General features: G+C 35.7%; 1 protein-coding gene across 4 annotated transcripts in view; it reads left to right on the top strand.

Annotated features, from left to right (window-relative positions):
• The window catches only part of DPP10 (dipeptidyl peptidase like 10), a 1,237,611-nt gene that overhangs the window by 768,729 nt on the left and 444,501 nt on the right, over positions 1-24,381 (top strand). For 3 of the 4 annotated variants that reach the window (XM_044769066.2, XM_044769065.2, XM_044769067.2), the window contains exon 2: positions 9,051-9,165. The exons of the other annotated variant lie outside the window; for it this stretch is intronic. In XM_044769066.2, the coding sequence (XP_044625001.2) occupies positions 9,051-9,165 (115 nt within the window). The remainder of the gene's footprint in view (positions 1-9,050; positions 9,166-24,381) is intronic. 4 annotated transcript variants of the gene reach the window in all.

The following is a 24,381-nucleotide window of genomic DNA, read 5'->3' as shown; positions in this document are numbered from 1 at the left end:
GTATTTTATGGATTTTTTTTATGCTTACCATGGGACTATATATAGCATCCAAAAGTTACAATCATCTATTTTAAACCAATACTAATACAACATCAATTGCATACAAAATCTCCAATTCTTTACAGCTCTACTCTTCTTACTTTTGTTATTGAGGTCATAAATTACATCTTTGTATTGTGCACCTATTAACTTAGAGTTCTAGTTGTTTTTTTATGTTTTTGTTTTTTAAATCCTATAAAAGGGTAAAATGTGGAGTTAGGCACCAAAATTACAATGATACCCGTTTTTAAATTTGCCTTCATATTTACCCTTACGCAAAAAGTTTTTAATTTCATATAGCTTCAAGTCACTGTCTATCATCTTTTAATTTCAACTTGAAGGACTTCATTTAGCGTTTCTCATAGGGCAGGCATAGTGGCAATCACCTCCCTTGTCTTTGGTCTTGGCGTATCTTAATTTTTCCCTCATTTTCGAAGAACAGTTTTATTGAACTTAGAATGCTTTTTCTTTTCTCTTCAAAGCCCCAGTACATAGTTGTATATCATAGTTGTAAGTCCTTCTAGTTCATCTATGTGGGATACTGCCACAGCATGGCTTGATGATCAGTGTGTAGGTTCACACCCAGCATCTGAACTAGCAAACCCCGGGCCACCGAAGAGAAGTGCACAGACTTAACTACTATGCAACCGGGCTGGCCCCTATTGGACTTAGGATTCTTGATTGAATTCTGCAGGTTTCTACTGAGAAATTTGGTGATAATCTACTGCCAATATTTGTAAGCAATGAATCATTTTTCTCTCTCTTCGCACAAGATTCCATTTTTGTATTTGACTTTTGATGCTTTGAGTATAATGTGTCTTGTTGTGTGTCTCTTTGGGTTTGTCCTACTTATAGTTCATTGAGTTTCTTCTGTTTATATATCCATGTCTTTCCTCAAATTCAGGATGTTTCAGTCATTACTTCTTCAAATAAACTCTCTGACCTTTTCTCTCTCTCTTCCTTCTCCTTGTGGGATTCCCATAATGTATATATTGATCCACTTGATGCCATCTGATAAGTCCCCTAGGCTCTATTCACTTGTCTTCATTCTTTTTTATTTTGCTCCTCAAACTTGATAATTTCAAATATCCTCTCTTCCAGTTCATGTTTCTTTTTTCTGCTGTTTGAATTCATTGTTGAACCCCTCTAGTGAACTTTTAAATTCACTTATTGTATTTTTCAGCTCCAGAATCTCCATTTTTGTTTTTTTTAAAAAAAATAATTGCTATATCTTTGTTGATAGTCTTATTTGGTTCATATATCATTTTCCTTATTTCTGTTAGTTCTCTGTCCATGTTTTCCTTTAGCTCTCAGAGCAGATTTCAGACAGTTTTTTAAAGTCTTTCTCTAGTAAGTCTGAAGCCTTTGTTATTTTATAGTTTGCTTCTGCAGTTTTATTTTATTCTTTTGAACGGACCATGTTTCCTCTTTTCTTTTTGCCTTGTGGTCTTTGGTTGGAAATTGGGCATTTTAAAAAATATCCACCTCTCCCAGTCTTTGTAGACTGGCTCCCTGGGGAGGAAGATGTTCATTAATTGGTCCAGCATGAAGGCTCAAAATGTTCTCAGGCCTTTTTGCAGAATTTCTCTTCCTTGGGCCTGTGTGTGCACTTTTTTCCCCCTAATTCCCTCTATACACTACTGTTTTTGAATGTCTTAATTTCCATTAGAGTTTTGGCCCTGCTTCTTCCTGAGTTCTTAGGTGTTCTAATGTGTTGCTCTGCCCATAAACTCTTGCCCTCAGATTCTGGATGTCAAAAGTCATCCTGCAGTTCTCATGACCTGTGGCAACTACAGCTACCTTCCACGATTTCCAGCCTGAGGTCCAAACTATGCAGACGTTGATGTCTCATCTCCAAGTTGGGCAGGAAAAAAACAGTCCCTCGAGTAGCCTCCATATACCCAGAACATGCAAACAAGGTCCATTCATTTCCTTTCATCTGAGGAAAGGAACTGGGGATTGGGCCACTTCCTTCTGACCATGGTGTACTGCCCCAGAAGGGTGTGGGGCATTAAAAATGCTGCGATGATACTTCCTACATTTTCGAGTGTGACTTTTCCTTGATTGGACATTTATTTGGTTGGTACAGATCCTTGCCTGGTTTCCCACAAAGCTGCTTCAATCTGTTTATAGTTGTTTACTTGATGTTTCTGTGGGGGATGAGGACATGGAGCTTCTTAGTCTGCCATCTTGCTGATATCAGATCTGTATATTTGTTTTTTTAATTGCTTTTTTATGGTTTTAGTTGTGGTTTTGAACCCTAAACATGTTTGGAATTGCAGATGCTCAGTCAGACCTCTAATCATGACACTAGAAATGTAAAACTATTACTACATAAATATATTGATGAGAACTGTCATCTTTGTTTTGTTTCTAATTTAATGATGATTCATCTGGGAGTGTGTCACCAATAATCATAGTTATTGGGGAGTGATAAATGTCAAATTACAATTGAGATAATTGCTAGTTCTTTTATAAACAAATTAATGGTGAACAAATAAAACCAAATCAGAATTAAAAAAAGTAAAGCAAGTAGTAATAAAAGACTCTTGCTTTCCATTTCTCACAAGCTCCCAGGTGCTGCAGATGTTACTGTCTATAGCTAATACTGTGAGTAGCACTGATTCAGCACTGCCTCAGGTACACTGACAGCACAAAAATATGACAAACATAATTTTGACAAATATAAACCTTGTGATAGTTTACCAAAAATATGCACTTTACTGAGCACAAGTCCTCTAATCAGAGAAGCATGATAAATGAGGAAATTATGAACAGCCATGAGATTAATGGGCAATTTTAAGAAGCAGTAGGCACTATAACTATTAACTACAAATCAAGTATGAGAAGTAATCTCTATGATTATATTTTCTTTGCTGATATTCTTTGTTTTTTGGTGAGGAAGATTCACTCCGAGCTAACATCCATGGCCAGTCTTCTTCTTTTTTTGCTGGAGGAAGATTAGCTCTGAGCTAACAACTGTGCCAGTCTTCCTCTATTTTGTATGTGAGTTGCTGCCACAGCATGGCCATCAGTGAGTGGTGTAGGTCCACACCTAGGATTTGAACCCATGAGCCCAGGATGCTGAAGTGAGTGTGCCGGACTTAACTACTACACTATGGGGCCGGCCCCTCTTTATTGATATTCTTAATGTGTATATTGTAGGGAACTATGACTGTATCGCCTGATAATGGGCAATATTTCATACAATATTTCACAATATTTATCATTTATATCAACTTCCTGTATTTAAAGATTTCTTTTCCTAAACATTGGCACCTGAGCTGACAACTGTTGCCAATCTTTTTTTTTTTCCCACTTATTTTTTTCTCCCCAAATCCCCCCAGTAAATAGTTGTATATATTTTAGTTGTGCGTCCTTCTAGTTGTGGCATGTGGGATGCCGCCTCAACATGATGTAATGTCTGCACCCAGGATCTGAACCCTGGGCTGCCAAAGCAGAGCATGCTAACTTAAACACTCGGCCACGGGGCCGTCACCAACCTCCTGTATTTAATTCACCAAAATTTTATTTATTATATTTGCACTTATTTATTTATTTAAATTGAGTTTAAAATTCCTTTATGTGTTATATTTTTCAGACATACTGAGACAATGTGAACTTAATAAAAATTTGGGATTTTTTTTTCAGTATACTCTAAAATGTTTTACATCATACAGAAATTAATTGTTAGAGGCAAAATCTGTGAGCTGGTACCTTTGGGGAGATCTTTAAAAATTGTCCCAAATTCTTTTATGTTTATTGATTTATTCCAAGTTGTAAATTTTGTGAATTATTTTTGCTAGAAAGAAAAAATGCACACTTTGTTGAGCTTTCCAGATACCTAAGGGTGTTTTTTTGTGCACACTTTCCACTACTTTGAAAAACAAAATCTCTTCTAATTCCTTTTTCATTCCGGATTTTGTATAGTTATATATTCCCACCCCACTCAGGACCTCAGGTTTTAGGAAATGCTGATTAGATGTTCAAAGTAAAATTTTTATATCAACGTAAGGAAATTAATATCTTCCTTTCTCATTTTCCATAGAAAAATTTTGTGATTTCCTGTTTTACCCTTATTTATAAAGTCATGTATTATATTAGTGGTTAGCAAAATCTTCATTAGGGTATATACTCATTGAAGACGGTTCTTATTATAATTTTCATTCCCAGCTGCATCTGGTGTAGTATCCGGTACCCTCAAATACTCCAGTACACTTTGTGATATAGAATTGTTTAAAGAGAATTGGCTAACTGTTGAATCCCCATATCTCAAGGATTTTCAAGCCAGAGCTAGCTAAACATTTCTTAGGAATGATATAAAAGCATTTTTTTACCAATTTGGAATTTTTCCAAGGTGTCTTTAGAGTCTTACCTCTAAAATTCTGTTTCCTAATATCATGAAACAATATAGAACCTTTAAAGTATTTTAATTTCCTTTAAGATATTTTCCGATTATTCAGTGTAAATGTCTCTGGGTTATTTTACTGTTAAAACCATTTACTGTTGAGAATGTAAACACCCTGAGTAAAGTAAAATCATTTAAATAAAAATAATTCAAACTTTTGAGCTATTTAACAGAAAATGAACTGATGGAATGTGTTGTCCCTTTTTGTTTTTAATCTGAAGAACTTATTTAATTTATTTCAGAAACATTAACAGCCTATTTTTGTGAAGATTTAAGCACATCAGAAGGATTTTGAAGCAATAAGTATAGGTAGGAAAGAAAAGTGAGGAGTTGAGTTTTTGGATGATTGGTGTGGTTGTGTTGAGAACCAAACTAAGAATCGATGTATTAGATGCTGAAAATCTAAGTTCACCTTCTCAAGTAGCAATGAAGATATTTTAAAGAAGCTTCCCTGTGGTTCTTAGAAAGGAGACATTGGTTGAAGAAAATCTATTTTTATTAAAACACACCCACATCCAATCTATAGACATAATTTTAACATCTCAATGATTTTTCTCCTTATATTTTCCTCTAATTGTTATTACTTTTTGAGACTACTCATGACTTTGACAGGAATATGCTGACTCTTTATACATGGTTTTAAACATTACCATCACAACCACCACCATCACCGTCATCATTATCATCATCATAGCTTCTATCCTTCATCCATTAAGTTTTAAATCATCCATGGCATAGCTAGTATGTGCCAAACACTCTTCATAATGTGGGAATATAGCAGAGAACCTGATGAACTAGGTTACTCACATCCTGAAGTTTCTATTCTGGAGAGCTGAGCCAGATCAAATGGACATCTAAACAGCTTAATACATATCATTAAACAGCTTAAAGTGTTGTTATATACGTATGACTAAATATAACATGATAGATTACATACTTGAAAATGTAATGTTATGAAGAAAAATAAAGCAAAATGAGGGTATAGAAGGGAATACGGAATGTAATTTTAGCGTGGGTGATCAGGTGAGGGTTCTCTGAGGAAGGAGCATTTGAGATGAGTCTTAAATGATGAGAAAGAGTGGTCCATGCAGGTCTTTTGAGGAAGACCATTCCAAGCAGTTCACTGTGTGAACTTTCTTATTGTACATTTAAGTAAGAGTTTTGTTTGAATAATTTGTTTTAATCTTCACAACATTTAAAAATAATTATCATTATTTTTCTGGTTGTTCGGATAAAAAAAATCTGAAGCTTGGGAAAGCGTAGAAGCATCTTTGCAACCTCGTAACTATGAAGTAGCAGAGCTGGATTCCGCCTATTGCTACAATATGGTTCAGGCATTTTCTTTCACAGAAAGGAAAATCATATCTGGCTCTCATAATTAGGGGAAATTTCCAAGAGAAGAGACATCTGAGCATGATAGCTGAATGATTGACTATATATAGACACTATGAGTGTCTATAATTTGATACACGAGAAAGGGATTGGATGGAGAAGATTTAGGAATGATAATGTGAAGTTTCAAGCACCTGAGGTGTATGTAGTAAACAGTAATCAGAGCGGTAAGGGCTAGTGCTGTTTCTCAAAAGAGATCAAGCTGGATGAAGAACCTGGAGCTTGGCGGTAGACAATTGTTATCCTGGATTCTCACATTTGCATTTGATTCTTTAGATAGTGTAGGGATATTAAAGGACTTTGTGAAATAATGTGACATAAGTAAAACCATGCTTTGGAAATATTATTATAGTAGTAGAATGTAACGTGGATGAAAAGGGGAGAATTATAGTAAGAGCTCGTCTGCAGTTTCCAAACAGGGACTTGTAGACGCCTTGGCCATTGAGGAGTCGTTTTAGAGGAGCCACGCATTCTTATGCACTTCATTTTACGAACAGAAAAATATTTTTTTCTCAAACATGTTTTACCATTTTTTAAATTGCCATGGTGGGGGCTGGCCCAGTGGCATAGTGGTTAAGTTCATACGTTCCACTTCTCGGTGGCCTGGGGTTCGCTGGTTCGGATCCCTGGTGCGGACATGGCACTGCTTGGCAAAACTCCATGCTGTGGTAGGCGTCCCATGTATAAAGTAGGGGAAGATGGGCATGGATGTTGGCTCAGGGCCAGTCTTCCTCAGCAATAAGAGGAGGATTGGCAGTATTTAGCTCAGGGCCGATCTTCCTCAAAAAAAAAAAAAATTGTCACAGTAGACTGGGGAAGTATAAATTTATTTGAAAGCATTATAGAATTCAGGTTAGCTTTTATATAATTGTGAATTTTATCAAATAAAAGGTATTAAAGTACAACTTTCATTATGTAGGGATCCAAATCATTCCTTGATTCGCTGATTTATTGATTGTCACACATTTATTCTGGAAACATCTGTTTTGTAACAGCATATTGTAGTGGTTCAGTGTGGTTTCTGAAAGTGGGCTTTATAGACTGGACCCTGAGCCCTCCCACTTATTAAGAGTAAGTGGATTTGTTATTAATCTCTCTTACTCCCATTTTTGTCATCCTCAAATTTGTCAAAATGATTGAAATCTCATCTGATTTTTATGAGGATTATGTGAGATTCTGAATATAAAGTATTTAGCGTAATACCAAACACATAAGATATTTAAGCTCTTACTACTGTTCGACAATGGCTGGTAGACATTACATGGTTACATAATATTCAAAAACTAAAAAGCACACTGAAGTAATTTCTCTAATAATTTGTCTGGAGTTCTAGTGAGAGTAAATCAAGATCAGAGTCAGTAGATTTAAAATTATAATTTACTCTTGATACTTTTACTGGACTAAGAAGTCAGTTATAATTGCTTATATTTATTCTTTTTCCTCTTTCCTACACTGTGAAGCAATAATACCTGGCTCACCTCCATTAGAGTTAGTACATTTGAAAGGATTTGTGATTCTTGGCCCAGATACCCACTTTCTCTCATATGCTGTCCCTTCTTTCATCCTCTCTTAGAGACTAAGATGAGTGTTTCACAACTTTCTGACCATCGTAGGCTTTGATTTACAGCATTGACCTCTCTAACGGGTCACTCTGGTTCTCAGTAGTTGTGAAGTAGCACCTTAAGATGGAGAAAAACTGGCCATCACACTACGCAGATTCTGATGCAGAAACTCACCTAGAAACCTCCAGCAGCATTGCATTCCAGAACAGGGTTTATACTCTTATGACAACTATTGCTTGTTTTGATGTTGTTAGTCTAGTGCTGATGATTTGAGGACCTACTGTCTTGACTTATATGGAAAATATTAATGGAAATTCTAACCAAAGTGCAAGAGGAATAGAGTTGTATAACAAGCATGAAAAAGAGATATGGAGTGAGCCATTTAAAAAAAGGGTGGAATTGACCTCTACTAGATTTGTTCATCAGAGTAAAAGGCAAACGAGGGAAAACAAACAAGAACAAAGTACTTCTTCCGCACGGTTTCTTCTTGCATTTATTTAGGGCCTAGTTCTTTAAGTCCAAGGTGTTTATGGCAGAATTGAAAGCCAGCGTCACTATATGAAAATTTACTTCAATGTTTTAATATGTGAGTCACAGGAACCCATTTATAATTTGTTAAATGTTTGCTATTCTATTTATCTTTGTTTAAATCAGGACTGCTTTACGGCTTCCTGGTGATTTGTGTACACATAGTGAACTGGATACCTTGACGTTTGGTTTCATTTGTCCCCAAATTACTTAGCTATTTCTAAATAAAGAAGGCTGCATTGGGAAAGAAGGAAAAGAGATTACGGATTGAGGTAGGAAGAAAGAAACGAGAGGCTCAGTGTTTTATAAACTTTATTGCAAAGAGAATCTGGCAGTCATTTCAAACCAGTATGGTCTGTGCTTTGCTTTGGTGAATTATGCTCACACATTTCTGGTTCACACAGAGTAGAACACAGATCATCTGGAAAATGAAAAGCTTTACTGTATGTATTGTGAGAGATGCTCAGGTTTATCCTTCCCCATCAATCTTACCTCCTTGCCAATATCATGCATGCTGCCCAGGGAGAGGATGCCATTAACCACTGATATAGAAGCACTCATTTAATTTAGTTACTACGTCTTGTTGATTTTTATGAGTGGTGGGGGAACTGTTTAAACAGGACCTGTTGTGTTGACAAATGTGCACTGCTCTGCAGTGAGGGGCATTTTGAATCATTTTCCCATCTCTAATCTTTTTTCCCCTTACCAGTTAGAAAAGTAGCCTATAGTACTTTGGGAATATTTATATTTAAATCTTTATTGTAGGTTCCATTGTAGCAAGAAAAAATGTAAATGGGTACACTTTATTTCCATAATTATTTTGCAGAGTATTTTGGCTATCATCCTAGTGTTTATAGTCCATGCATTTTAACACAATCTACATTTTGGACAGCAGGCATAAAGCTCTGCTGGTTTATCTCTTAGAGAAATAAGATTGGCCCCCAAAAGATAGTCATTTATAATATATGCAACTTTGAATAATTAAATGAGCTCCCTAAGAAGAAAAGGATTCTAATCACCTTTCAAACTGTGATTGTGCCATGCACTGAATCATTCCTTTATGAATACATTTCTCTTGGAGCATGTATAATTATGAAACTTTTTTTTTTCTATCTCGGTAGGAACTGGGAAGTAACAGCCCTCCACAGAGAAACTGGAAGGGAATTGCTATTGCCCTGCTGGTGATTTTAGTTGTATGCTCACTCATCACTATGTCAGTCATCCTCTTAACCCCAGGTAATTTGTCTTTATTCCTCTCTTATGATGGTATTGTGGATGATAATTTCACACTCAAATGCCTTAAGAGGGTAGCCATATGTGGTATCTTAGGACACATTAGCACTGGTTGGAATAAAATAAAAGATATAACTAGACATTTTGCAAATGACACAAGCATTTTATGGTTCAAATATCATGCACGATATTTTTGGGAAGCTGAAATGTAAAACAGATACATTGAGAATGCCAAGGCCATCTTTGGTTTCCATTGCTACTTAGACACTTACTATATTTGCTAGTTTAATAAATGCAAGGGACATTTGACTTTTATCTACTTAGACACTTACTATATTTGTCAGTTTAATAAATGCAAGGGACATTTAACTTTTATCATAGGTTGAAGATGAGAGAGTGAAGTCTGGAAGTTCGCATATGTAGATGGTAGCCCAACTGTAATGACAAAGGTAAGGGGAGATTTGAGAGACAGAGGATGAGATCAAAAGAGAAAGAGCTGACACCTCTAAATGCTTCATTCTCATTTTCCTTTCTTTCCCTGTAGTTTTTACATTCCCAGTTTCTCTCTGTCTAAAGAACCTCTCCAACTTGCCCTTGCAATCATCTTCGGGTTATATTCTTTAGATTAAAATGTTTAACACTAATATATAAATCATCAGTAGGCTTAATTCTACTTTGGAGATTATTTTAGTACCCGGAAGTTTACTCTTCTTTAGTAGGTGCTAATAAGGAAGGAAGAAAAAAGTTGCTCACTTTTTAAACTCCTCAAACTGTCTTCTAGGAACAAATAAATTTGGCATGCTGCCACAATCCACACAACTAGCTTCTTCAAAGACTGGCACTCACTCAGTATTACAAAAAACAGTCATTCCTGAGATAGGATTGAGTTAGTCCCCAAATCAACTGGTATTATAAAGTTACAGCCTGTTGTTGAATGTTACGTATTTCTACTTCAGTTCCTGCCCCAGATTTGTTATTTATCAGCCCCTTAACCATATTGAACTTATTTCTTCATGGACAAAATGTGATTGACAATAGCTCTGTTTCAGAGTCATTTAGTCAACCAATTATGGTGACTAATTATAATGTCAATATCAGTTGTTCCAGTGTGGTGCTTTGTGAAATGTACCATCTTTGTAAAAATATTGGCTTTGAAATGTATGCATTGCCAAAAACAGTTTGTAATTGTTATTTAAAACATGAAGAGATGAGAAAGAAATTAAGGGAGTCAAAAAGGAGGAAAGGGAGAGAAAGAGAATTTAAAAAAAAGAAAAAAAATTTGCTGGTAAGAGAGGGCTTATCCAGCATTTTCTACAGGAGTTTCTCTTAATTGTTCCATTTGTACATCTGTGGTACAATATAGTTGAGCGATGTGATGGCTCTAAGTTTCTGCAGAAGGCCAAGAATCTTAGTTAAAGGAAGAGGAGCTGACGTTCAGCATAGTGTTTCATGTAAACATAAGAATTTTAGCATAATTATTAAAAAACGAATGACTCAGTTTTACTGCCTTCTATTGGTGACTATTAACCAGATGTGGGAAATTAATGCCATAATGTTTGTGTGTTTCTCTTGAACCTTCTTCCATCCTGTTTCTAGAATCCTTTTCCAAGTGATTCACTTTCTTATATTTTCTTGTTGCTCGCTGAGGCCATAGTGATACTTTGGGCTCCTTAAGATTTTGTTATAACAAAGACTTCACAGTGTTGTCCGCTCAACAAATTAAGCTTACACTACCTAACCCTTTCCAAGTTGCCCCAGTATAAAAACACAGTATAGTCACATTCACTTTATCATGAATTTATTCATTTATTAGATCACGGGCTTTGGGCAAGACCCACCTTGGTTGAATTCTTCCTCTATAATTTACTGGTTTTGTGAACTTGGCAAGTTATGTAACCCTGTCTCTCACTTCACTCATCTGTATTGTGTTTACAGTGCCGATTTACAGTGTTATTATGAGGGAGAAATGAGATAATATTGTCTGAGTGTTTGTATAGTGTCTAGCACTGCTGCTGCTTTTCTTCTTAGTATTGCTGTTATTTGGTACTTACTGAACACCAGATACAATGCCAATCACTGTGTTATGTGAGGAGATTTTTCCAAGAAAATGTATAAAGTCTCTCAGGAATATAGATCTTCTGTGATTTCAATTTTAAATTATGACAGGTTCAGAAGGACTAAATATTTAATCTGGAGTCAATATTTCAGTGGTTCATTCATTCATTTACTCATTCAGCAATTATGGAGTTCTTGTAACATTCTAGGTGCTATGGCAGTTGGCCCTGGACTCCTCTGCTTTATATATATCACCTCCAACCCCCTCTTCCCCAACTACACCAACATACAGCAACCCACACATTCCCAAGCCAAAGATTAAATTTTGTGTAAGATTAATGATACAAATGGAAGTAGCAATTATTATTCAGATTTACAGTTTACTCAGGGCATTTCACATACCAAATGTTCAAATATCTTTGGATTTCGCTATTATTTTTGGTAGAGATATTATGAAATGAAAAATAAAAGTCAGCATGCTGGAGTGGAAAAGGTATGGCTATAGGGAGCAGTCAATCAGTGGTCTATACTCTCTGTAAACTCACTTCCCAGGGGCCTGGAAGGTTATATAAATTGATGAATTAGGTAGGCATAATGACAGTGGTTAGGAATTTGCTTGAGTTATGAAAGAAAATAGCCTAGTTACATGGCCTTCATAGTGGGCTCAAACCAAATATAGCAGAGTGAAATATAAGGCCAAAAGACAGTTTGTGGCCTAAGACTTGAGTCATAAACCTAGAAGCATTCTTAGAAGTTGTCTAGTCTTGTCTCGCTCATTAGACAGGAAAAAAAGCCTGAGTTGTTTAACCTCTGGTTCTGAGGACTAAACTAAAATGTGCATCAAGACCATTCGCATAGACTTTTTTTTTTTTTTTTGGAGAGGAAGATTCACCCTAACCTAACATCTATTGCCAATCTTCCTCCTTTTTTCTTCCATTTTCCCCACCAGAGTACATTAGTATGTATAGTTGTAAGTTCTTCCGGTTCTTCTATGTGAGCAACCATCACAGCCCAGCTACTGACAGACGAGTGGTGTGTTTCCACGCCCAGGAACTGAACCTCGGCCGCTGGAGCAGAACATGCCAAACTGTAACTGCTGGGTCATCAGGGCTGGCTCTAGTGCAGGCTTTTGATTTAGCACATGTATGCCTGGGCATGTCTGTGGTCAGACTCTTGGACTCTAATTGCACCATGCCTTCCTCTTCTCACCCTCAGGCTTGAGATCCTCCAGCTGTGGTAGAACAGGTCCACAAAGGAAAACTTCCAACTGAAAAGACAACATATAGTGCCCCCCCTGCTAATCTTCCCTTTGTTCACCAGGATGTTCCCATGGCCCAGCTTTCTAGGTGAAACCACTGAGGCAGATGGAAGCTCTCAATCAGGAAAGGGAACCCTTGTCAAGAGAGGAAAGTTCTGATCATGAAATTATTCAGTAAGATACTGCACCTTTTAGGCAAAGGGCTGACTCTAGAACAATCCTTCCGATAAAGGTGGAGGTCAGAAATTAACAAGCTTTTTGTAGTAAATGACCTTTGGCAAATCACTTACCTCCGCTGACATCAAGTGTTTTTGAAGAAAATAATATCTTTGGTTTGCCAGAATGTGAAATGGTCTCTTGAAGTTTATTGCAGCTCTAATATTTATGAGCTAATATAACAATAACAACAACAGCAATAATAATAGCTTGTTTGATAACAAACATGGCAACAGATTAAATTTGGTGAGCTCTCTCACTAAGTCTCTTCTACCTTGAAAATATATTTAGTGGGTCTTTGGGGGAGGGGAGAAAACACACAAAAGTTTGTGTAGACTAAGAAATTATTTAGAAACTGTTTTACTCAAAATAGCTTCACATTTTGCCAGTAAGTTCTAAGGAGTGCAAGCCTACAGCCAGAGAAACACATGTTCATTGTAATTTTAGTTTGATTGCAAATTTTATTACAGAAGTAATTTGACACAGGTGTCTTAATTTCCAAGATTGTCAGCAACTTCCCTGCCTTGTGAAGAGAAGTCCTAATTATTTATGAAGAGTGGGTTAACCATTCAAGTATTTCTTTAATAAGTAATTACCATTTCTGAAAGGAACAAATTATTCACTCCTTTTTTTCCTGATTAAAGGGCAGACATATTTAGATTGATCAAGCCCAGATATTATTTTTGTTTGTATTTAATTCATTTAAAGGAAAAAGCGTACCCACATTTATTTTAATAATATGTAACCATAGACCAATAATTAATTATATTCTACAAATATATGAATGTACATCCATGCTTAAAATTATGGAAGCCAGTCTTATGTAGTTATGCATTTACTTTGCAGTCTCATATTTATATTTAGAATGTAGAATGTACATGGTCAGGAAATATTTCATGTGAAATATAATTACCCATTTTGACCTGTTTTGAGAAGAGAGAGGCATATTTTATGTATTAGAATGTATTGGTAAAGGACATTCATCAAGTTGTTCCATTGGTTGCCGTATTGAAATAGTCACCCATGGACTGTGTATATTCCACCAGTTCTTTAGCAACAGTAGCCTGCTGCCCTTTGGTTGGCGTCTATAATCAGTCAGCGTCAAAACAGGATCATCAGGTTAATTTATTATCATAGCTGACTAAACACAGCATTGTAAAGCACTGATACTGTGTCTTCGTTATTCGATCTAGCTCTTGTTTCTTTAGGCAATCTCCCATTCCTTTAGTACCTTCTCTAGATGAGCATCCTGAGTTGGTCCTTACAGGTCTGTCAGTGTATAAAAGAAGGCAAGCATTCATGTATAAGCAATCAGCATTCGTGTATAAACCATCAGAACTTTACTTGATCTCAATTAAACAAGTATTTAATAGGTATTGTACAGTTCCACTATATAAATGCCTTATTTTCACTTCTAGAAGTCTCTGTATTGGACAGAATTTTACATTAGGTTCAGATGCCATGTTGGAAAGGATTTACACAGGTTGAGATTGCCGCTGTGATTTTGATGGCTAGGCACATCTTTAATATCAGATATGGATTTGATCCATGAAGTTTTGCCCAAATAGTTCATTTGAGCCAAGATTGAGAACTAAGGAAGTGGAGGGAACCAGAAAAATTTAGGCAACTCTATCCAGAGAAATAAACAAAACAAAAGAAAAACTGTAAGCTACTGTTTAAGGAAGTATGCTTTTCTTTGAAAAAATACTAACTTTCATATATTTTCCAAAGAGTGTGCACAATCCTCTCATTTATTCCTCATAACACACCAATTTAAAGAAATAAGAGACGTTTTCTAGATATTACAGTCACGGTCAGTAGAATTTAGTTGACTTGGGTACCTAGTTTGTGGAGAAAAATCTAACAGAGTGATTAAATTGACCTTGACATCAAACTGACTTGAGTTCATACCCTCGCCTTGATGTGTGCCTGCAAATATGATTTTAAGGTAAAGGATTTTGTGGTTAAAAGAGAATGATTTGACCCTTTGAAACAAGGCTTAGAAAACATTAATTAGTCCCTATTTATAAAAAAGAGATAATTTTCCAGAAAGCATTTGATAAAAAGTACTTTATTGGACTGGTGACAGCTGATTTTTTTGTTGTTATACAAAACTGAAAATGAATTTATTCTGTTTACTATTGTGTTCTACCAAAATAATAGCTCCTGGTTATAGTTAGTTAAAATATCATGTTATATTCTGTTGCGAGCAATCTCTTGGCAGCTGTAATTTAAAAGGTGTCATTTAAGCATCTGACCTGTGTTTTAAAATGTCAAAGCAACAATTAAACTATCCCATTATGCTTTAATGAGAGGGAAATATTGTTTTACAAATTTTGAGATTTGCGTTACTCACTTGTAAACATCAACATTAGCCAAGATACAAATTGTTTATTTTATTTTGTTGAATTAAAAAAGGAGATATGTTCTATCGATAAGCATAAGCTAAATTGCCTCTGCTTGTTTTTCCAAGAACAGTACAGACGAGCATATTTGAAGGTGGTATTTCCCAGGCATAATCAGGCTGCCAAAGAGAAAACAATGACAGATTCTCAGTTTCACCCCGGATGGCATGGATTGTTTACTCTGAGATTGAATGGAAAATAATTTTTCTGGTAATAATAATGTAAGAGTAGTTATATATTTGTGTCTTTGCTTTATAATTACATTGCCATTTTTAAGATAGATTAGATTTCCATACTTATTACCACCTTTTTGGATTGTCCAATCAGATAAATAATAGATTTAGTTTACATTATAATATGTTTTACAAGAGTTGGAAGAGAATCTGTTTTAATAAGTAACATTTACTTATTATCTACTTGTCACACGCCCCATATTAAACTCAGTGCTTTGCCTGTACTATTTTATTTACCTTGGCCTCACTGACACGAACTAGATACTATTAATTTGTTCATATTCTACCTGATTCAGTTGAGTCTTACAAGTTAAAGCAAATAGCCCGGGATGCAACTAGAACATGGAGCCAGGCCCTTTTGGCTTTGAAATATAGGCTCAGATATATTATCACACCCATGGAAAGTATGGGCAAGGACATTTCAGAAAAAAAAAAAGAAACCTGGGCTCCCCTTTATTCTCCTCCTTGATCTTTTATTGAGTTAATTGATTCTATTTATTCCTTAAAGGGAATATACAACAGAGAAGGAATTAAGCAGGGGTATACAAGGGGTAATAGAGATGAAGTGACAGAAGTGGGCAGTTGAAAATTAAACACGTGCATTCTGTATACATTTTGATTTAAACCTTCATATTTTTTCTGGAACCTCAAATACTCATGATAAAATATAAGTGCGCATTTTCTTTCCTAAACCACACTGTATAGAAATTATTTATATGATTTGTTTGTCACTGTACAACTTTATATCCTTTGTCATATATTTTATTTGCCTCCTCCTAATCGAATTGTTTATTTTAGAAACATGATAGCCTGGCCTCTAAAAGTGGGGGTCAAGACAGCCTGATCCTTGAGAAACAAAGTTTCCTTAAAAGAGGGAGCTGCATCTGATTGCCCTCCACCTGAAAAATAACTTGCCCCCTGTTTTTGTGGAAGGGGTTTTTTTAATATGCAGCTATTTGCCAGGGACTCTAACATCCAATTCTTTGGCTTTGAACTGTAACTTAAGCCATCCTATTCTAGAGTTTGTTTATTAGGTGCAAGAAGAGACATTATCTGTTAAAAAAAAAATACCCTTAGTTAAACAGTACTTTAACCTAAATAATATCCCACTTTCTACCTGTGTTCTGGAAAATGAAAATTTAACTGGAACAATTTTAATGTTTGTTCATTTCTTTTGCATGGTTTTCCCATTTCTTTTGGTCCAAGATTGTTCAAATGAGAGTAAAGTCCAGTTGAGCAAATTCTCTAGAAAAACTGGAATCAGTTAAAGTAGGCTTGAAAAACATTCTTACTAAATGGAAAACTGCGCCTTAAATCTGAGCATCACAGGGGCCAGCCTGGTGGCGCAGTGGTTAAGTGCTCATGTTCCACTTTGGCGGCCTAGGGTCTGCTGGTTCGGATCCCGGGTGTGGACATGGCACTGCTCATCAAGCTGTGCTGTGGCAGGCATCCCACGTGTAAAGTACAGGAAGATGGCAACAGACGTTAGCTCAGGGCTAGTCTTCCTCAGCAAAAAGAGGAGGATTGGCAGATGTTAGCTCAGAGCTGATCTTCCTCAAAAAAAAAAAAAAAATCTGAGCATCACAATTTGGCTTTGGCATGGGGCCTAGAAGATCTCTGATCCTAGACTCACAGTTTACCTTGCTTTTTCTGGGGCATCATCTGTAATTATATAACATTAGGGGAACAAGACCAATGAATTTACTTTTTTATATGTTTTACAGTTTATTCAGGAGTTCTAGTTACTCAAATTACCTTAATTCTCCCCATAACATTCATTATTTTTCTTCTCTGACTCAAAGCCTTGTGCTGGTAACAAGTTAATTTTATTGAAAATAAATTCATGTACCATAAAATTATCCATTTTAAAGTGAACAATTCAGTGATACTTACTACATTCACAATGTTTGCAACCACATCCTCTGTCTAGTTCCAAACATTTTCATCATCCCAAAAGGAAACCCATTAAGCAGTTACTACCCATTTTCCCCTTCCCCTGTCTCCTGACAATCACCAATCTGTCCTTGGTCTCTACAGATTTACTTATCCCAAATATTTCACATAAAGGGAATCAAACAATATGTGACATTTTGGATCTGACTTCTTTCACTTAGCATAATGTTTTAGAGGTTAATCCACATTGTCACATGTCAGAACTTCATTCATTTTTATGGCTGAACAGTATTCTGTTGTATAATATGTACCATAATTTGTTTATCCATTCATCCACTGTTGGAAATTTGGGTTGTTTTCACCTTTTGGTTATTGAGAATACTGCTGCTATGAACATGTGTGCACATGTATTTTTTTGTCATCAAGAAATACCTGATGTCCAAAGTGGAGTTTGGGAAGGGAGAGGCACACGAGATCTAATTGTGATCATTTGTTGGGTACTGGAGTGCTCCAAAGAATTTCAGAAGAAGGTTAGTCTGTGTTTTATAGACGACAGTAAAGCCTTTGACTGCGTGGATCATGAAAAGCTGTGGGCTGCTCTGAAAGCAATGGATTTGCCTTAGCTCTTGATTATCCTGATGAGTAGCCTGTGTGGTGAACAAAGAAGCCACTGTCAGGACAGAATATATATATAGAGAGAGAGAATGTTGTCCTATAGGCAAAGGTGTCAAACAGGAGTGAATTTTAGCTCCCTATCTATTTAATCTGTGTGTGGAATATATTATATGAAAAACTGGGCTAGACTCAGATGAAGGAGGAGTGAAAATTAGAAAAAATATCGACATTCTAAGATATGCAGATGACACCATCTTACTGGCAGAAAGCAGCAATGACTTGAAACAACTTCAGAGAAAAGTGAAAGAATAAAATGCCAAAGCAGGGCCGCCTTTGAACATCAAGAAAACAAAACTCATGAGTACAGGAGAACTACACAACTTTAACATAGGCAACGAAGTCATTGAAGGTGTTAAAGATTTTGTGTACCTTGATTCAGTCATGAGTTTAAATGGAGACTTCTGCCAAGAAATCAAGAGAAGAGTGAGACATGGAAAGGCAGCAATGAAAGTATTAGGAAAGACCATCTGTATAGGGAAGTGTCATGAAAGACTAAGGCCAAGATTATCCAGACCCTCGTATTCCCAGTTACTATGTATGGGACAAAAGCTGGACAGCCAAGAAGGCTGACAGCAAAAAAACCCGAAAATAAATAAAATAAAATTGATTCATTTGAAATATGGTGTTGGAATACAGATACCTTGGACAGCCAGAAAGATGAATAAGTGAGTCCTAGAGCAAATTAAACCTGTAATATTGCTGGAGGCAAAAATGGTAAAACTGAGGCTGTACTACTTTGGGCACATCATGAAAAGGCAGGATTCTTTGGAAAAGACAGTAATACTGGGAAAAGTAGAAGGAAGAGGGGAAAGAGGAAGACCAAATATGAGATGGATTGACTCCATGAAGGAAGACCTAGGCATGAGTCTAAGGAGCTGAGTAGGGCTGTTGATAACAGGACATTGTGGACATCACTCATTCAAGGGTCACCAGGAGCCAGAGCCATCTGGATGGCACATAACAACAACATCTCTATTATGGTTTTAGCTCATCTATTTAGATTGATTGTTTATTTATTTATTTTTTGCTGAGGAAGATTCACGCTAACATCTGCTGCCAATCTTCCTCTTTTTGCTTGAGTAAGATTTGCCCTGAGCTAACATCTGTCACCAGTCTTCCTATATTTTGTATGTGAGTTGCCACCACAGCATGACCATTGATGAGTGGTGTAGGTTCATGCGCAGGAACCAAAGCTGGACCACCGAAGTGGAGAGTGCTGAACTTAACCACTAGGCCAGAGGGCCAGCCCTAATCATTGATTGATTTTGAGCTAATTTTTGTATATGGTGTGAGGTAGGGAGTCCAATTTCAGTTTTTGCATGTGGACATCTGTTTTTCCCAGCACCATTTGTTAAAGAGACTATTCTTTCCCCATTGCATGTTTTTTTCACCCTTGTTGATTATCATTGATTGCAGATAATATGGGTTTATTTAAGGACTTGCAATTTTAACCCATTGGTCTATATGTCTATCCTCATGCCAGTAATGTACTGTTTTGATTACTGCAGCTTTGTGATGAGTTTTGAAATCAGAAAGTATGAATGCTCCATCTTTCTTTTTCTTTTTTAATGTTGTTTTGCTGTTCAGGACGTCTTGCAATTCTATATGAATTTGAGGACTGGCTTTTCCATCTCTGCAAAAAAGGCATTTGAGATTTTGATAGTGATTGTATTTAATCTGTGGATCATTTTGGGCAATATTGCCATCTTAGAAATATTAGTCTTCCAATCGATAAACACAAGTTGTCTTTCCAATTATTTATGTCTTTTATTCCTTTCTGCAATGCTTTGTAGTTTTAAATGTAAGAGTCTTTACCTCCTTGGCTAAATTTATTCCTAAGTTTTTTATTCTGTTGACTGCTATTGTAAATAGAAGTGATTCCTTTATACCTTTTTTTGATTGCTCATTGCTAGTGTATAGAAATACAACTGATTTTTGCTTGTTGATTGTATACTCTTTAACTGTGCTGAATTCACTTATTAACTTTAGTAGGTTACTGTAATCTTTGGGCTTTTCTATATATAGAGGATAATACTGTGTGTGAATAGAGATAATTTTACTTCTTCATTTCTAAACTGGCTGCTTTTTATTTCTTTTTCTTGCCTAATTATTCTGGATAGAATTTCCAATTTGATGGTGAATAGCAATGGTGAAGGTAGGCATCCTATCTTCTGCCTTGTTCCTAAACATAGTGGGCAACTTTTCAGTTTTTTATCATTGACTATTGTCTTAGCTGTGGGTTTTTCATAAATGCCCTATCTCATATTGAGAAAATTTCCTTCTATTACTAGTTTTCTAAAAATGATTTTAGGCACCAGCCCCATGGCCGAGTGGTTGAGTTCACATCTCTGGTTTGGTCTCCCAAGGTTTCACTGATTCAGATCCTGGGCATGGACGTGGCACTGCTTATCAGGTCATGCTGAGGTGGCATCCCACATAGCACAAACCAGAGGGACCTACAACTAGATCATCCAACTATGTACTGGGAGAGCTTTGGGAAAAAGAAGAAAAAACATGTTTTTATAAAGAAAGAGTGATGGATTTTCTCAACTGCCCTTTATCATCAATTGATGTGATCATGTGTTTTTCCTCTTGTTTCTATTAATGAGCTGTTACATTGGTTGATTTTCTTTTGTTGAGTTACCCTTACATTCCTGGGGTAAATCTCTCTTGTTAATGATGTGTAATCCTTTTGACATACTGAATAATTTGGTTTGATAATTTTTAAAAACTTTATTCTGCCATTCTCTACTACTATTTCATTTGAGGATTTCTGCATATATATTCATAAGGAATACTGATAAGTTTTCTTCTCTTCTTTCTGTGTAGATTCGGATCAGGATGATTCTAACCTAATAGAATGAGTTAGTAAGTGTTCTCTCCTCTTCTAGTTTTTGGAAGAGTTTGAGAAGGATCAGTGTTAATTCTTCTTTAAGTCTTTCATAGAATTCACAGTTGAAGCCATCTGCTCCTACACACACACAAAAATAATGTCCCATTGCCTTCTGGCCTCATAGTTTTCTATAAGAAATCTGCTGTTAAACCATTTGAAGATCTCTTGTATCGGTGAAGTTGATTCTCTTGCTACTTTCAGGTTTGTATATTGTCATTGTCATTTGGCAATTTGATTATGATGTGTCTCAGTCTGGATCGCTCTATGTTTATTCTTCTTGGAGTTCTTTGTGCTTCTTGAACATATAGATTCATGGCTTTTATCAAATTTGGCATGTGTTTGGGCATTATTTCTATGAATATTCTTTGTGCCCCTACTTTCTTATCTTTACTCTTGGGATTCCCATTGCACTTATGTTGGTATACCTGATGTGATTCCACAAGTCTCTTAGATTCTGTTTATTTTCCTTCATTTTTTTTCTTTCTGCTCTTAAGAACAGATAATTTTACATGACCGTTATTCCAATTCACTGGTTCTTTCTTCTCCTTTGTCAAATCTAAGATTGAAATCTTTTAGTGAGTTTTCATTTCTGTTATTGTAAATTTCAACTCCAGAGTATATGTAGGTTTAAAAAAATAATTTCTATTTCTTTACTGTTATTCTCTATTTTTTCATACATTATCCTCCTGGTTTTCTTTAGCTCTTTGTCCATGATTTCTTTTAGTCCTGTGAGTATATTTAAGACAGTCAATTTAAGTCTTTGTCTAATAAGTAAATTATCTGTGCTTCTTCAGAGTCGATTTCTGTTAACTTCTTTGTGAGTGAACCATACGTTTTTGAGTTTTTTGCATGCTTCAAATTTTTGGTTGAAAATTGTACATTTTGAATATTATTATGTGGTAACCCTGGAAATCAGATTTTTTCCCTCTCTTCAGGGTATATTTTTGTTGCTTACTCTAAGCTATAGCTGTTCTTTTTTTTTTAGTTGACTTTTCTGATGAATTTGGTAGTATGTGCTCTCTGAAGTATCTGTTCTTTTGGCTTGTATTCAGCTAATGTTTTCACAAAGAATTTCTTAAATGCTAGGAGTCTAAAGAGGGGTAGAAAAAAAAGATGAAAAAAACAACCCAAGAAAAACTTAAAAAAAGAGAACAAACAAACTCTTCCATTGTTTTAGATTAGTTCTGTCCTGGGGCACTTATTTAACACTTAGCCAAGTCATTTACAACTCTGCCCTAGCCTTCACGTCCTGCTTGTACCAAGTCTAGAGATCAGCCAGAGCTGAAACCACAGGGTCTTCTCACATATTTTCTGAGAATGCATTCTGCTCTGGTTGTGTACAAGGCTTTCTAAATTCCCTAATCTATGTAGGTATTTTGAATTTCTAACTTCCCATTGAAGACCTCTCCCTGGCTTTTCCTCTCAAGCTTTGGGTACTTATTTTATGCTTTAACTGTATCTTTTCTGCAGGTAGCTGGGGCTTGTTCATTTGCCATACAATGTTTTTGAGGAATACTAGTTGCTTTATTCCCCTGAGTGTTCTCAGTGAGGCATAACAAAAATAAGTGCTTTGTGTCAGAACTTTAGGTAGCACAAGATGGTTTAGAGCAAGAAAACACAATTCTTTAAGAATAAAATCTTCTCTGCTCCTCCAGAACACAAGGACCAGGGTCCTATACTCCAAATGCAGGTTGCTGACTTAAAGATTACCACCAAGCCAGGGAGGTGATTGGAATAACGGCGAATAAAAATGCCGCAAAGCTTTCTTACTGTTTTTAAGTTGATTTTTTCTTGATTCAGTGCTTGGTTGATTTTGTAAACTATTGACTATTTTCTAGCATTTTAGCAAAGTTTATTCTGACAGTTCTGCTTGATTTTTTGACATTTCTGTGGGGAAATGGCCTCTGGAGCCACCTACTCCTCCACATTTACTGATATCACTCTGATAACAGACTTTACTGACTAATTTGTGTGTATATTGGCCTTTGTCCTTTATCATCAATCTGAGTTCTCTATTATATTTGAAGCCCTCAAGCATTCCGTCTTTGTGATTCCCTACACTTACTGTATCATCCATAATCGTTTGTAGTATCATTAAAAACTGAGTTTTCAGTAAATATTCACCAGTGAAAAATTTATCCAATTATTCACTTGCATTAAAAATTAGAGAGTGGGGACTGCCTCAGTGGCACAGCAGTTGGGTTCACATGTTCTGTTCCACTTCTCGGTGGCCCAGGGTTCGCCAGTTTGGATCCCTGGTGCAGACATGGCACCACTTAGCAAAAGCCATGCTGTGGTAGGCATCCCATGTATAAAGTGGAGGAAGATGGGCATGGATGTTAGCTCAGGGCCAGGCTTCCTCAGCAAAAAGGGAGGATTGGCAGTAGTTAGCTCAGGGCTAATCTTCCTCAAAAAAAAAAAACATAAAAAAAATTAGAGAATGTCAGTGAAATATGTTGTGAAAATTCTTGATGATGAACTTAATAGTAATATAATAGAGTATGATTATTAAGTCTGCTGATGTTAGCAAATGAAAAAGAAAGTCCACATCTATAGAGATCCAGAATAATATTTACTGTAATCTTTGCAGTTTGAAATGTAAGTAAAAATAAACTTAATAAAATACACAATAAAGTGCACACAGTAGAGCTCAGTGTGGGGACTTTAATTATTGAGGACTTCAAATGTTTTCTGGGTGTTGAATTATACCTATCAATATTTAAAGGATTAGAGATTAAAAATTAATTTGAGATTTTAAAAAAAATTTAATTTATTAAAAATGGAACTAATAAAACTATTCCATGTATATATACATATCATATAATAAAAAATAACTGTTTTCCAAAACAAAAATAATTAATGAGAAAAATGGCATTATTTTATATTTTTGCAAATCTGTTTAATGTCTGGCTGAATAGAAGACATCGGCATTCTTATATGTGCTCCTGTGTTAAATCTTTTGCAAGAGATTGTTTTTGTTGAAGTATATGAAGGAATTCTGGCCTCAGAAATATATGTAGTTATAAATGAAAGACATATTTTAATATCCTTTTCACATAATTGTAGATGTCCTTCCTTGATACTTCTTGAAAACTTGACAGGTGGTAGATTCTTGAAGGTTAGTTGCAATGTGGAATCTGAAACCTTGTCAATAAAATATCAGTACTCTATTATATTAAAATCCATTGGTCCATCTTTTACTTTGAAAGGATCTTTTACCTATGCATTATTCTGTTACATCATGCATTGGTCATTTGGAAAATATTAGTTCACTGATTTATGCAGATCTTCCAAATGTTGGTGGAGATTATACACAACATAACAAAACAAAATACATCACTGTTGATACCATCAGTAACGTCACTGATGATAGCACTAGAAAATTCTCACTAGAAAAGTATGGGAAAACAGTCAAATTCAAACTGGAGAATACGAATTTTCCAAAATGTTTTTTTGGAAAGCAGTTTTTTTCTTGAAAGCTTTGATTTTATCATTTGTAACAAATACGGTATGTTTTTTCTTTACATTAGAGGTTCAGTTCATTCATTTTGAAGCAAAACATTTGTCAAATACTGAAATCTTAATAATCAT

The sequence above is a fragment of the Equus asinus genome, chromosome 4, assembly GCF_041296235.1.
Source record: "Equus asinus isolate D_3611 breed Donkey chromosome 4, EquAss-T2T_v2, whole genome shotgun sequence".
Classification (NCBI taxonomy): Eukaryota; Metazoa; Chordata; class Mammalia; order Perissodactyla; family Equidae; genus Equus; species Equus asinus.
The sequence above is the reverse complement of the archived record's forward strand: the minus strand, read 5'-3'. Positions and strand labels throughout refer to the sequence as shown.